The sequence below is a fragment of the Furipterus horrens genome, unplaced genomic scaffold (genome assembly GCF_987537825.1).
Source record: "Furipterus horrens unplaced genomic scaffold, mFurHor1.1.pri manual_scaffold_2, whole genome shotgun sequence".
Lineage (NCBI taxonomy): Eukaryota > Metazoa > Chordata > Mammalia > Chiroptera > Furipteridae > Furipterus > Furipterus horrens.
The window spans coordinates 209,235,035-209,250,778 of NW_028327172.1; the positions used below are offsets into that span (position 1 = coordinate 209,235,035).

The window sequence follows — 15,744 nt, forward strand, 5'->3', positions numbered from 1 at the left end:
TTTATGCATTCATTGGCTGATTCTTGCATGTGCCTTGAGTAGGGATCGAACCTGCAACTTTGGTGTATTGGGACAATGCAGTAACCAATGGAGCTATCCATCCAGGGCCAGGAAATGCCTCTTAATGCATCTCCTCTGGTATTAGCCTGAACAAACAAATTTATGTGTTGAAGGGTTAATATTTTTCCTCTCCACGTTTATTTCTAAACCCTCCCTTACCAACCCCACCCCCAGAGAATAATTTTCTCTTCATACAACTTTGGAAAGCTCTGGGATAGCATATAGCTACAATAAAACAGTCATAGAATTTCACCATTGGAGGCATACATATCAATTTAAATATGTGTGGGATTAGAGTACCGTGATCAGATTTTTTTAAGTCTCCTAATACTGAAAAAGTATTCCAATATAATTTATTTTAAGCACTAGTAGTGCCAAACTGATTTTGAAAAATGAGTTAGCGTTCTTATCTGAACATTTGAGATATTATAAAGGTGGTACTGCAGAGCTGTGGACAAATAACAGTCTTTTTAAATAAATGAAGCCCTTTGGTCTCAATAAATGGGAGCATTGTTTCTGGCAGAGCAAACAGCAAGTGCAAAGGCCCCGTGGCAAGATATCCATAAGGGAAAAATTGAGTTTTGACCCTTACCTCACATGAAACACGAAAATCATTTCCAACTCAGTGTGAAAGGTAAAATAATCAAACTTTTAGGAGATAACATAGGAGACAATTTTGGTGAAGCTGAGGCAGGCAAAGATGTCTTAAGTAGGGCACAAAAAAACACTACAATAAAGGAAAAGATTAAAAATTTAATTACATTACAATTAAGAACTTCTGTTAAAGAGAAAGACATCAAAAGAGTAAAAAGGCAAACCAGACCACGGGAAAAGATATTTGCAATCCATGGAATCAGCATAGGATTTGTGTTCAGAATAAATGAAGAAATTCCACAAATTAGTTGCTGACAGACACCATAGCAGGGAACTGGGATTGTGAGCCAGACTGCTCACCTCACAGCGACCTCACAGTGTGACTTTGGGCACGTTATTCAGTGCTTCTCTGCCTCCATTTTCTCATCATAAAAGGACAATAATAGTACAGCCACCTCCGAGGGCTGTTGTGGGAATTAATCAATACACTGAGTAGAGCGTTGTACACAAAAGGGGGTCCTACCAAGGTTCGCGGTTCTTCTATGTCCTCTATGTTTTCCAGAGTGAATGCAGAGAATCTAATAGACTTTCATCATCAGTGTGAATGGCGTCGATGTACCTGACATTGCCTTTCCTATGCACAAAAGCCACGTGCACGAGTGTGAGGTGCCACACCACTGCACATGTCCCACCCCGCCCAATGTAGCTGGGAGGCATTCTTGTTTAATAGACCTGCAAGGATCTTGGCTGCAGTCTCCCTCACCCAGTCATTCTGACACCTTAATAACACCCTGACGTAGATCCACAGCATCAATTGCATAAGTGTGCCGTTCCCTGCCTCTGCCAGCTTTATAGTTAGACAGTTTTCTGTCAGAATTCCTGGAGAACACGGAATCCCTAACATTTTAGGCCTAATCCGTGAATCACTATTCTCCCCTCTGCGTGGCAGAGGCTCAAGTTGTAGGTACCCCGCCCTGCCAGGGAAGCATCACCTGGCAATTTCCTCCAGGTGCTGCCCTGTTTCAACTGGATTTCATTGGCATCACTGGTGTAACAGAAGCTCTTATAAAGCCAGTGCACCTCTGGGGCTGTTCTACCCAATCCCTCTTCACTTCTGAGAAGGTGGCCTGCCTACAGGTAGGAAGCGATCATTAATCACTGGAGTCACGCTTCTCAGAGTGTGGGTGTGACCCCCGTGCACAAGATTTCCCTGGGGTACTTGTAAAGACTCCGAGCTCCAGGTCTCCGCCCAGACCCTCTGACGCAGAATCTCTGGGAGCGTGAGCTAAACGTTGGCATTCCTCAAACGCTTTCCAGGTGAGTCCGAAATTTGAGAACTCTAGAAATGTATGTTTCTGAGTCCCACAGAATCTAGTTCTAGGAGTTAGGAAATCAGCGCCCAACAAATTGAGTAAAATATAGTTTGTGGAAGCGGAGGCCAGTTGAATCTATGCTCGAATTAAATTCGAGGAAAAGGAGGTTTGTGGAGTGTGAAAAAGAAGGCCTGAAACACCGTGAGCACGCAGCGAAGGCAGTCATGATTTTCCTGAAGCCAAGGGACTCTCTCGCCTTGCCTATGCGAAGTGAAATTCACAAAACAAGAGGTCATTTCATTTTTATCGATTCAACCAAATGAATACAGATATAGCTCTAAACTTCTATATCTTGAGCACTCTGATTAAGATCTGGGTTCTCTTCTTATCTGCAGGGAGTGTATCAATCAACTAATCGATTCGGGTAATTCTGTACTTACATCGGAACCCTCAGGCTGAAGGTCCTCCTAAGCCAGAGATTTTCAACCTTTTTCATCTCATGACACACATCAACTACTTACTAACATTCTGCAGCGCACTAAACAATGTACTTTTTTGCCCATCCGACCACAAATAGGTATAATTTTGATTCATCCACACCAGATGGCTCTTGTGCTGACTGTTGTCATTTTTGTACTTGACAATCTAAGGGAAAAGAAGTCAGCACCCCTGACTAAGTAGTCAGGTGTTGCATGTCGTAAAAATTCTTGCAGCACACTGGTTGCAAACACTGTCCTAAGGTAATGAATTAACAAGTCTGTCGTGGTCATTCCGGTGCCATTCACTCACCGCTAGGACACCTAACCGTAAGTACATAGAACTGACCAAAGGCCTTGTAGAAAATCCGGTTTCTGATTCAATGGGTCTGGCTTAGGGTCTGCGATTCTGCATTTCTATCAAGTTGTCTGGTGATGCTGAGGACGCTGGTCCATGAACCACAATGAGTAAGCCTTCTTTTTTCTTTAAGAAAGAATTTTAAAAGTCAAAAGAACGGTAATCAGTTACCTGCCCTTTTCTGCGGCAGGGGGATCTCCTTCCCCACGGGTTCGAGACTGACGGCTATGCTAGCGAGGGAGGAAGGCAGGCCCCGCGCCCAAGCCTGGGGGAGACACAGAAGGCCCGCGCCAGGCCCTGGACTGGAAACAAGGGCAGCGCTCGGGCCACAGGCCTCGTTGGCCCCTGGGACTTCGGGTTCTGGAAACAAGCTTTCACCTTCCAGAATCATCGTCTATCTGCAGCAGCTGCTGGAGACGGAGTTCAGAAGGGAGCGCGCCTGGGGCACCCAAAGGCAGCTCCTACACTTCCTTTCCCCTGGGCACAAGCCTTGTGCCACCGCAGGGGGGCAGGGCCGGGCCAGGGGGGGGGGGGCAGCCGCCCTCTTGCTGAAGAAGCGCCGTCTCAGCCCCGACGTGAGTGCCATGTGGGCTGCCGGTGAGTCGGAACCCTCCTCTCCCTTCCACACCCGACTCAGGTCTCAGCTGTGAACCTCTCTGACGGGCTAGTTCTCTCTCTGGGGACAAAAGACTGGCATTTTGGTCTGTCTGCCCTCACATGCCTCCTGAACTGCTGACGATGACCGTGACCGTGACCGTGACCGTGACCGTGACCGGCCTTAAACGTGTCCTCAGCCGTCCCTGGCTCAGAGGCCTCTGCCTCCCAGGGTGGTTGTCTCGCTCTTTATTTTCTGATTGTTGTCTTAGCTTTCAGGCCCATTTGAGCTTTGTGTTCCTCATACACCTCTGCTCTTAATCACCTTTCCTGGCAGGAGTCTCACCTGGGGTGACCGGCCTCAGCAGGGAATCCGGTCCTGCTCAGAACCGAACGTCACGGCTTTTATAACTTGGACGTCTGCCCACGTGCCTTGTAAAGACTTTCCTTGTATTCTTCTGCCTCCATGACCTCAGTGTAGAGAAGATGGAATCCTTCATGGCTCTGTTACAAGACCTCTGAAGCTCTAGCTGTGTCTGTCCTCAAGGGTCCTGCCACCCCTCCCTGAGAAATAACGCCCCGTAATATTATATAAAATATAAAAAGGGCTTTCATTATTTGATTGAAATTTGAAATTGGAATCTGGCATATTCAGATCGGACTGAATCTGAGTTGGACTGACCATTCGAGGTCCCTTGTCCCGCCAACAGTCTCACCCAGGACCTGATGCGACTCTAGCCAGTGGATTGCTTCCACCTAGTGGTGAAAAGTGGTCATATCACTTGAGTATTTTTTTCTTTCAAGTTTTCAACCTCAGAAACATAGTTTACAAACATCAGAAATTTTTTTGTCTCAGTTATAGAGGCTGGAAGTCTGAGGTCAAGGTATCAGCAGGGTGGATTTCTTCTGAGGCCTCTCCCTTGCCTTGCAGATGGCCTGGGTTTTCCCCTGCGTATTTAGGTCCTAATCTCTTTTTACAAGGGTGTCAGGCATACCGGATTAGGTTCCCCCCTAATAATCCTGTTTTCACTTAATCGCCTCTTTAAAGACCCATCTCCACACAGGGCCACATTCTGAGGTGCAGGGGGGTCAGGGCACTTCCACACTGCAACTTCAGCTCTCCCTTTAGCATGTGATTCCTGTTAATCATTTTATTTACAACCCCCCCACCCCCCCGCCAGCGGGAAGCTGTGTCAGGAACCCACTGGGCCCGCCCCCAGCCTTCTGCTGTCATGAAAGGGAATGTCTGTGTTTCTCGGTCCTGGTTTGTAAACAGCCCACACAATGTCCTAGTCATTGTTGTCTCCTCAGGACCCAGTGCTGGGCACACAGTAATGCTTCCAAAGTATGTATTGAAAAATGAAGTTAAAATGATCCGAGCTATGGGAGCACAGGGCAGGGGCATCCGAGTGAATATCTGGAAATATTTCCAGTGAGCAGCTTTTGTTAACTGAGGTGGGCGAGTGTTGATAAAGGTACAGGTGTAACAAGATTGGCCATGAGCTGTCATCACTGAAGCTGGGTAACGGGACTTCATTGTCATAGTCTCTCTGCTTTTAAGTGCATTAAAATTTTCTTAATAAAAAGTTTATTTTAAAAGCCCCAACTTGTTTATAAATGGGCAAGAGAAAGAAGCATTAGTATTTATAATGAGCCAGTTTGTCCTGGGAAGCTTTTATTTATTTTTTTGCATTTTTGTCACAATGGCCCTCAGTTGAGGAACAATGACATTTCCTCCTCTTCTGGGAATCAGCTCAGATGAGAAAGTCACTCCAGTGGCTGGGCGTCACATGCTCACCTTTTCTTCAGCAAGAGGGGAGGGAACAGATGAGTAACACAGTGATTCTTGTTACACGCTATCCTTTGGCTCAGACTTTGTAAATAGATTTGTCTTTAATGAAGACACGAGTGAGGGCTTTTAGGAGCAGGTGGAAATCTCCACTGCTGGGGGTGTCATGAGATTCCATACGAGAAGAGTCATTAAAGGTTATAAAGAAGAAAATGACATGGATATAAAAAATAGGTTTGACATTTTTATGTGAAGAAAGGGGCATGTGATGTACACTGTTTGGGATGCGGGACACAATGAAACCGTGCAGAAACTTCATTTCTTTAACATGACCTTTTCTCCTTTCTTTCCTTCTGATTCAAACTGGCCGCATCCAACACCCTGACCCACCTGCCAACTCCTCCATCCCAAGACACTCCCTTAGGCATTAAGCCCTCAGTACAGGAGGTTCTGGTCAGACGCCACCTCCCTGAGTCACCACAATGAAGGGTTTTTCCCGTCTATCAGCTTGTCTCAGTCTTTCATCCCCAGTTGCTTGGAGAATGAAATCCCTGCAGGGCAGGAATTTTCTCGTCTGTTTGTTCACTGTGCTACTCTTGGTTTTAGTACTTGTTGAATGAATGAATGTACCCAGATCCTCAGATGTTAATCGTACACACTGTTGCCCCAGTCTTCTGTATTTGTGTTTTGATTGTTTTTAACCATCAGCAGGACTTTGTATTAAACTTGGTAGGATAGTGACATGTCCACTTGTTTTGAGACATTACTGCAGTCTGTCACTATCTTTCAGATCCATCTCCTGAGTTAAGTATCCCTTCCATGTACCATCTGCATATTTGATGAGTGACATCAGTCCACTAACTAGTACTGCAGCTGTGACTAAGATGGGGGTAGAGGGCTGGAAGAGACAGGTGGACCCTGTAGGGGGTCATAAGCAATTAGAAAAGAAGAGATGCCATAGAAACTTCTTGAAGCTCAGCATTAAGCAAAGGGAGAGGGAGTCCAAATCAGGTGTCACTTAAGATGGAGCTAATTTGGGGGATTAGATAACTTTTACTTGGCATGAAGTCAGGAGACCTGGGAAAGGATTCGCCCCAGCTGGCATCATGGAAAAATGAATTAATAGGGTTGTATACCTGTATGAGTGAGAGTTCTCCAAAGAAATAGAACCAATAGTATGTGTATAGGTATATGTGTGTGTGTGTGTGTGTGTGTGTGTGTGTGTGTGTATGTGTACTATACAGTAGCCCCTCTCTATATCGCGGTTCACTTATTGCGGCCTCACTGTATCGCGGGATTTTTAAAAGTATTATATTTAACTATTTATCGCGGATTTTTCTCTATATCGCGGGATTTTGCAGTACTGTATGTGTGTTGTTAAAGTTACGTAGGTTTAAGAGTGTAGAATATGTTTAAGAACATAAGTAGTGTTTATAAAAGTGTGGAAAAGGTTAATAAGGGACTGGGAATGCTTTATAAGTGTGTGGGAAGGGTTTATAAAGCCTTAAAATGTATGTAAATAGTAAAATAAATGTAAGGTTCCTACTTCATGGATTTTCACCTGTCATGGGGTGGTCTAGAACATAATACCCATCATAAGTGAGGGAATATTGTGTGTGTGTGTGTGTATATATATATATATAGAGAGAGAGAGAGAGAGAGAGAGAGATTTCAAGGAATTGGCTCACATGATTGTGGAGACTGGCAAGTCCAAAATCTGCAGGGTATGCTGCTGGTGGTCAGGAGATTCAGGAAAGATCCACATTTTAAGTCCAATGGCAATCATTGGCAGGATCCCCTCTCCCTTGAGACTAGAAAGTCTTTTTCTTAAGGTCGTCAACTGAGAGGATGAGGCCCACCCATATATGGAAATCAGTCTGCTTTATTCAAAGTCTACTAATTTCAATGTCAATCCCATCCAAAAAATACCTTCACAAAAACATCTAGAATATGCCCTGGCCAGGTAACTCAGTTGGTTAGAGTGTCATCCCGATACAACAGAGTTGCAGATTTGATTCCCTGTCAGGGCATGTACAAGAATCAACCAATGATGCATAAATAAGTGGAACCACAAACCTCTCTCTCTCTCTGTCCTCTCTCTCCCTCTCTACTCCTCTCTCACAAATCAATTTTAAAAAATCTATTCCCTAACTATGAGTCTGTCTCCAGAATAGTGTTTGACCAAATATCTGGGTACCATGGCCTCACCACGCCAACACATAAAATTAACCATCACAGTAGCACTTAGGAAAACCCAGACCTAACACTGTGAGGTTGAAGCCCACCATTTCCGAAGCCTGCCATTCCAAACAAAAGCCTGCCCTAAGGCAGCTCACCTCCCCCTACCCCCAGCTGCCTTAGACTCAGGTGACCATCAGGACATGGCAACTGTCCAACTGCCAACCTGCTGGCTGTACAAGGTGGCAGCTAGCCTATTCTGTGCTGCTTACATATTCCAAGCCTCAGAACTCGTTAAAAACTCACTCCGCCCTAACCCTCGCTGCTGGTGTCTACCTGACCCCAGCCCGCTGCGTCACATACTCAGTAAACCATCTTGTTCAGCATTTGGCTGCTGGCCTTCTCTACCTCCACCAACCCCCGAAACCTAACAAACACAAAACAGCTGGGCTCATCCAACAGGTGGATTAGTTCTAATCCCACTGGATATCACATACTTCCAAGCCCTCCTCATAATCTTATATCTTGTGCCTCCGCTCATCACTGGCATATCCTGGAATGCCCTTCTCCCACTCTGCTTCCTTCACCACTGGAAAAATCTACTCATCTTTCAAAGTTCAGATCAGATGTCACCTCCGTGACACGTTCTTTAATTCCATGACCCATCCTGAAGAATCCATTCCTTCCCTGGCCCCGTAAGTCTGTACATTACAGCACTGCTCACACTGCGTAGCAACTGCTTGTACATCAAACAACGATCCTCAAAGTGGCTCCAGCATCCACGATTCAATTCCTGACCTCAGCAAGTTATCCGACCTTTCTGTGCCTTAGTTTCTTCATCTATAAAATGGAAACAAAGTCCCACTGACAATCTGTGGTTGTAGTGAGGACCTAAGGTGTGAAAAACTCTAAGAACAGTTTTCAGCATGTAGTAACCACTTAAAAACAAAAGAGGTCGTTATTTTCATCCTGCATGTTACTGCTGCTCTCTGATTCCTGTGTCATGTGGAAAGATGTGGTGTTTCTGGAGGGCAGGGATATCAACGTGTCCCCCCTAATAATGTGTGGAATAGACCACAAGCGTATAGGCATTTATTGGAGTGTTCAGTGTCGTGTATTTGTGGAATGCTCTACAATATCCAAAGGCTGGCGACATTATAGCCCATTAAAACCTCATTATAATTTTGTAGGTCATTTGTACCTCCATTTTACAGTGAGGGAACTGAGAGGTAGACATTAAGTGAATTGTCCAATGTCACCCACAACTGGCAAGTGCAAAGTCTCTAATTCCATCTCCAAGTCCAAGGTCAGCGAGAGGGAAGGACAGAGATGCCGGTAATTCAGGACAGTGTTTCTTTTCTGGCCCGGGTACCACCCTTCCTCCCTCCATCTCCTCCTTATTGCCAAAATCATGGCCACTGTGGACTGTGAAGCCCGCAAAATAGACAAGGTTCCCGTTCCTACTACAGAACCAATCTGGAAAGGGTGTGACCAGGAGAAAGCTATTAATACAAGATATCCTCGGCCGTGACCGTGGCCTCTTCTATTTTGGTCTTAATCTCTGGGACGGGAATTTGACTGATGGCCACCACAACCAAGTTGGCAGCGTGGGCCGAGGCGCTGGCCACGCAGATCCAAAATGACTCTTCATACTGTTCTTCCACCACGACAAAGCGGAAGAGCCTCTCCTGAAAGTTGGCGATTCGTTCTGTCAGGTCGTGAAACTTCACCGCGGCTATGAAGCTGGCAATGGCCAACGCCACGACTCCACCTGAAACCCAACAAGGGGACCCTTATTCACAGCTGCTTTGGGCAGTTGTCACGACTTTATGGGGGGTGGCTTTTTTGTGGGACAGGCAACAAACTCACTTTGGGTTTAAAAAAAAAATCTTTAAAATTAAAAAAAAAAATCGTTAGGGAGACACAAATATTTAATTGCTTCTCAAAGCATAACCCACCCAGTGTGGGAGGCAAGAGGTGTTGGAGAGATGGACTTTCGCCCTTGACCCACCTAATGTATCCCCCTGTCCAGTGCCATTCTTTCTAGGGCACCCGCCTTTACCTGAGCTCAGTCTCTAAGTATTCTGGGAATTGGGTGTAGACCCTGAGCGCGATGTGGGAAGGTAGAAGGACATCTTACTGTGCAGACTGGGGTTCCCACAGAGGACAGGCTGTTCTCCACTTTTTAATGTTCCTCTTCCCATGCTTGAGATTGAGAAGAGATAAGAGGAGGAAAGGAAAAGGGAGGGAAAACTGGAAGGGCTCCGGACGTCACGCGTGGCTTCCAATTTTGCTCTCTCTCTCTCTCCTTTTCTACTGCTTTGATCGTAAGTACTATGTTAAAAAATACATTTACTAGGCTTTTTGTTTGGATTATGATAGCTTCCCTGAAGATCATCTGGACACCAGAGGAAATCATAAAGATAAAAATGCAAGTTTATTTTTATCCTAAAAGCCAGGCATGAACGCTTTAAACATTTGGTTTCCTTGCATTTCTTTCTCTTGAGCAAAATGAGTGTTAGGGCGCTGCTACCATTTTACACTGGCTTCTCCCCCCTACGTGAACCTTTTCCCATGTTGTCAAATATTCTGTTACAGCGCCACTTTAAACTGGGACGTAGTATTTTATCCTAGCGACGCACCTAATTAATTAAGTTTAATTAAGTGTGATCTTTTTAATGGATATTTAGATTGCTTCTAATTTTTGACATTAGAAAGCACAGCAGTGAACCCCCGTTTTATGCATATCTTTGTGTTCATTTCCAGTTATTTCCTTAGCAAAAATCCCTACTGGAGTTGTTTAATGAAAGGATATTCATATTTTTTGATGCTAAAGTTTTGTCAGAATGCCTTTTTTTTAATACTCTGGCCAGTGCAGCTGGAGAGTGTTGTCTCTCTGAGGGAGGATGTTGACAGAAGTGAGCATTTCCTTAAGAAGCGGGACCGGGCACTTTCCCTGGCCAGCGCTGTGAGGCCTCAAGCGGACGGGACGCCTGTGGCCCAGGTGTGGGCGAGGGTGCACAGAAGGGATTCTGTAGGGTGGCTGCAGCCGGCACACACAGGCACACACGTGATCACTGACTTACTGACACTGCATTCTAATCTGGGATCAGACAGCAGCCCTGTTTTAGTACTTCCTGCTCGCCCATGTAAGGTAAAGGTCAGGGAAGATTATTGCCCTAATGCCTTGACCACTGGCCATGGCTTTTCTAAAATGGCACTCATGTCTTGGGACTTGGTTATTTTCATCACAGATGATTTTTAACAGTTTATCATTAAATGTGAATTAACTTCTAGGTATCGATATATTCCCAAATCAACACACAGACATACACACCCCTTTTGCATTGGTGTTTGGCTTGGAAATCAGGTCATGATAGTCATAAATGAGACCATGGATTAATGAAAAAGCAAAGCGCTTAGACTCTGTTGGACCTGGGTTGGAATCTCACCTCTGCTACTCATCGCTGTGTGACCTTAGGCACATCTTTCGAATTCTCTGAGCTGCAGGCTCCTCATCTGTAAATACGGGTCTAATAATACTTAATACCACCTTATATGGAGGTTGTGAGGTTTAAACAAAACAGGCAAGTAAAATCCCCAGGTTTCTTCTCCTCTGTCAGTTGTGAGGGTTCCTCCCAGCCTCCCTGCAGCAGCAGCAGCCACTCAAGCCACGTTTAGGAAAGAGGCCATCCGTGCCCACCCGAAGGTTATAGACCCAGCGAAATGAAGGCTGAGGCGGGCATGTTAATTCCCTCCTTCCTTCTGCCCAGTTTCTTGAAACTGACTGGTGTTGCCGTGTATACTAATCTCTCCCCCAGGGCCTTCCTTACCTGCAAGGACGTTCCAGAGGCAGATGCCCCCAGGGCCATTGACCGCCTTGTAGGGGACCTGGATCATGTTGAGGATGGCAAAGCCCATGCTGACCAGAGCCAGGGGCAAGGCCAGGAAGAGGAGCAGCAGAATCAGCACATGGAGGCCTGTGTTGAGCTCCTTGACCAGCTGTGGGAAGACTGGGCAGAGAAGACACGGCCATCATTTCAATGTCAGAGCTCAGCTCAAGTTCAGAAAGCCCAGGCTTGCCTACTATGGAGGCTTTACTAGAGGGGTCTGAGGGCCAGGCTGCAAGGGCTGGGTTTCCAAAGACCTGGAGCCTTCCCAAGAGGAAGTCAGGGCCGCCAGATTGGCCACTTGTCAGTTGATCAGCCATCCTCTCTTCCTTGGGGAGAATGCAAAATCAAAATATGTCCTGGTTGGCAATGTAAGTTGCCTGACCTCGCAGCTCTGGGACCTGGTGTGAGCTGGAGCACATAAGCCCAGAAAGTGTCTCTTTAGCAAAGGAGGCTGGCAAGAGAGTCAGCAAAAGAGAGCTGATTGCAAAGCTTGAACCTGGTGCAGAGGGTTGCCTTCGTTAAATCAGAATTGATCTCAGGCATATCTGGGCAGAGGGTAGTGGGGTGTAGCTAAGTGAAGCCTAGATCTGGTATCCAAAGCTCTGGGTTCAAACCCCAGCTTTGCTCACTTGCCACAACTGTAAAATAGGACCCTCTGAACCCTGCCCTCCAGGCTTCTCTTGTAAGATTGTTGAGGGGAACCAGTGACGTGCAGAGAGATGATAACAGCGCCCACTCTCTCGCACTATGGGAAGCAAGGAGTCATCCTGGGTCCCTCATGATGACTCAGCGAGGCAGACATTATTTCCTGTGTCTGATGGACACTCACTCCTTACGTTGCACAATATTCTTCTACTGTAGAATGTTCATAGGCATGTGGCAAGATAATGTAGTGACACAGTCATTTGTATTAATTTTCTCTGATTGCCATCACGTCCGAGCTGTGATAGAGTATTTTAAATATTACCTGGGGAAGTGTCAGTTTTCCAAAAGGGGGGCCGTGATTTTGCTGTTATTATTTCTACTCTCTGACTTGGGGGAAATCATGTGACTTCTCAGAGCCTCAGTTTCCTCCTCAGTGCAATGGGTATAATAATACCTGCATAGTGCATGACTGGAGGGCAATCAGTGTTTCCTGAACATAGTCATGGGCTGAGCATTTTCCATTTGTCATCTCCTTCAATCCTTGTGACGAAGATATGAGGTCGATTTTATTAACCCCCCTTCCCCCACAGGCTTGGAGCCCTTCGATCCCTTATCTTCGGGCAAGGTGAGCCTGAACTCTCTCTATAGGATTATAGCCCTGTCTAGCACGTGGTATACAGCGTTTACATTGCTGCTGTTGTAAATGAAGACTGAAATGATGGAAACCAAGGAACTTCTGGGCATGCTCATTCTTCTGCAACTATTCCGAAGTTTCTACTGAACACCTCCCGGTCAAACTAGGGTCCATCTGTGACCCCAAACTCCCTGTTTCATTCAGCCTTTGATACCACTGGCCAGCACCTCTTATGCCCCCTCAGGAGCCTCAGAGCTTTCCGGGTTCCTCTCCCTGAGCCCCGCCACCCCTTCCCCCCTGTGCCTTTGCTGGCTCACTGTCCCCCGTTATTCATGGAAGGTTGGTGTCTCCCGAACCGGAGAACTGGCATGTTGGTCCTTCTCGCTTTAAAGTGTCCTTTCCACTCAGAACTTTCCAGACACTCCGCGTCCACGTCCTTAGTTTTGCTCTAAGTTTCCAGTCTGTGTTTCCACTTATAATTCCGCCCCCAGGTTATCATATCAGCATTGGAAACTGTACCCTGGAAAACACACTTCTTTCCAAGGGATCTTTCTGGGTAAGCTTTCTCTCTTCCTTTTCCTTCCCTTCCACCTCAGGGCCCCTTAATTTTATTTTTTAACACTCTCAGCCCCTTTTTGTTCCAAACATGGTAGCTTACGCCTGGTTACCTAATCATTGCATTATCCCCTTCCTCCAATGCAATCCTCAGAAGGCCGGATTAGCATAGTAATCCTCGCCAAACACTTCAAATGGAAAATAATCACCTATGTGATTGGCAAAGATCAAAAAGTTTGCTGCTACACAGGGTTGATAAAGGTGCAGGGAAGAAGGCACTGCCAGACTTTGTAGGAACATTAATTCATGCAGCCTCCCTAGAGGGCAAGGCGGTAAGGTCTGCCTAAACCATTTCACCAAGGCACACCCACGTGTGCTCAAAGGTGTTGATACCTGATATTCATTTCGGTAGCAAAAAATTGGAGAAAAACCAAAACATGAAATTGCTAGTCATATGTTCTCAGGTATAAAAAAGGACCTTAGCTGGTTGTGACATGCAGTTGATTTGTGGACACGGGCCTGAACTTCACGGGTCCACTTACAAACTCATCTTTTTCACCTTGTAAACAGATGGCATAAACTGATGGTATCGATCAATGCAGTACAATACTGTAAATGTATTTTCTCTTCCTTATGACAGGATTTTCTTTAGTTTACTTTATTATAAGAATACCATATATCATACATGTAACATACAAAATATGTGTTAATCGACTGTTTATGTTATTGGTAGGGCTTCTGGTCACAGAAGGCTTTAGTAATTATGTTTTTGGGGAGTCAAAAGTTATACACAGATTTTCGACTTTGTCGGGGTGTTGGTGCCTCTAATCCCCATGTTGTTTAAATGTTAATTGTATAGTTCTTTGTTTTTCTCTATGATTAGTTTGAAAATTGATTCTCTGGGATGAGTTTCCTTTTAACATGTCCTTTATTTTTATTTCTGTGTGTGTATGTGTTTTTCAGCCTTTTGTGTTATGTTTTTAATAGAACTATTTTTTCCAATATCATCAATACCCCCATTGCAATTTAAATGCTGGATAAATGCAACTGTTCCTAGAGACTTGTTCTTGAATATATATAACCAATATGTATATCTGTCATGTATATAAAATGATGTCAATTTGTATCTGTATTTGTCAATGGCCCAGCTTTTGTCTTTATACATTTAATAAGATACTAACCCTGGCCAGGTTCCTAAGAACTACAATCCTGAAATATAGAAATCAAATAAGGGATAAAATTCTTTAGCCCCTTGCATCAGCGATATGTCAATTAATTATGATTTTGTAGGACACTGTTCTCACCAGTGAACTGTTTGAGTCTAAAGGCTTGTAGGGTGTTGCCTTTTTTTTTTGTTCGTTTGTTTTGTTTTGATGTTTTTCTTCCCAGAAGACCCTGCCTAAGCCGGTCACGCTCTGTTTACATCCAGAGCAGCGCTGACGAGACACTGGATGCCAGCGGACATCCGTGCCAATCAGCCGGCCTCTGTGCCGCCCACGCTCACGGCCAGCGGCCTGGTGCCGTGCCCGAGGTCTCCCTGCCAGCAAACATCCACGCTGGGCTTGGAACCATGGTAGGACGATTCCAGAGCCCAGGCACAGCGCCCCTTCGCTTCTTCTCAGACTCTGAAGCTTTCATAGAAATAGAAGTGGGAGTAGTTGTCCCGCTCCCTGAAGGCTCACTTCTGCATGCAGTCTGCTGCACCTGCGTGCAGGACTGGTCGAGCACACCCAAGTCATGTGCCATTGGCTCTGAAGTCTGGCTCGGCTGTTTCCTGGCTGGGTGACCTCAGGCAAGTTACGCAACCTCTCCAAGCCTCGGTGTAGTCCTCTGCCAAATGGGAGTCTGAATAATTCCTTCCTTATACATTTGTTATAAGGCTTGAGAGGCAAGCTGTGTAAAGCACTGGCAGGAAGTCTGATGCACGTAAGCACTCAATATTTCAGTAGTTATTGATTAATATTGGTAACCTAAAAGGAATACAAACCCTATTTCTAATGTGTCCATGAACCTCTACATGGGAGAAAAAAAATACGTCTCTTCTTGGTGCTGAACGAGGACCCCTGCGTTAGTGTGGACTGTCACTATGCCTTAGAGAGAGGCAGAAGTCCAATTCCACCCTTAGACATAAACACCCATCCAGATTAGAAAAAAAATAAGTGTTCATAAGCATCTCTCATGCCCCCAACACATACTCACTGGTGAACTGGGACTCCCGGCCCCCGAGCCCGCACTGCCGCACCTTACAGCCTCGGAAGAGCCCGTAGTAAATGTCCCCGATGAACATGATGAGCTCTGGATCGGTGGCGTTGACCAGGTCCACTCCGGTCTGACAAAGGATTTTCCCACTCAGCCAGTGGGGCAGAGCCAGGGCAACGATGATCAGGATGAAGGAAGAGAAGCTGAGTAAAGAGGCCAGCCCGTACCACAGCTTTTTGAACCATCCAGGCATTCTAGTGGGTGCCGCTCATCCCCCAGGTGTCCAAGCCTCCGTGGGGGCCCTCGACATCTCCTGGACACTCGGCAAGCCTTGGGTCCAAGATCGGCTCTTCGACACACACCATTTCAAGTCCCCGAGTCCATCCCCTGGTCCTCCCTCGGTGCCTGCGTCTGCAGCCTGTGTTTACTACACGCGCATCCGGAAGTCTCTGCAGA

At 45.9% G+C, this 15,744-nt stretch overlaps 1 protein-coding gene across 1 annotated transcript; it reads right to left on the bottom strand.

The window, feature by feature from the left end:
- Positions 1 to 7,743: 7,743 nt before the first annotated feature.
- Positions 7,744 to 15,744, bottom strand: CLRN2 (clarin 2). The gene is made up of 3 exons (XM_090268207.1): positions 15,289 to 15,744; positions 11,196 to 11,375; positions 7,744 to 9,133 (listed from the first exon to the last, which is right to left on the bottom strand). The coding sequence occupies exons 1-3, from the start codon at positions 15,539 to 15,541 to the stop codon at positions 8,868 to 8,870; spliced, it is 699 nt and encodes a 232-aa protein (XP_090124333.1). The 5' UTR covers positions 15,542 to 15,744; the 3' UTR covers positions 7,744 to 8,867.

Coding starts and splice junctions, on each gene's coding strand:
- CLRN2 (XM_090268207.1), bottom strand. CDS start 15,541: ATGCCTGGATGGTTCAAAAAGCTGTGGTACGGGCTGGCCTCTTTACTC. Junction 11,376..15,288: donor CCGGGAGTCCCAGTTCACCA/GTGAGTATGTGT, acceptor TTCTCTGCCCAG/TCTTCCCACAGCTGGTCAAG. Junction 9,134..11,195: donor CCTCTGGAACGTCCTTGCAG/GTAAGGAAGGCC, acceptor GTTGGGTTTCAG/GTGGAGTCGTGGCGTTGGCC.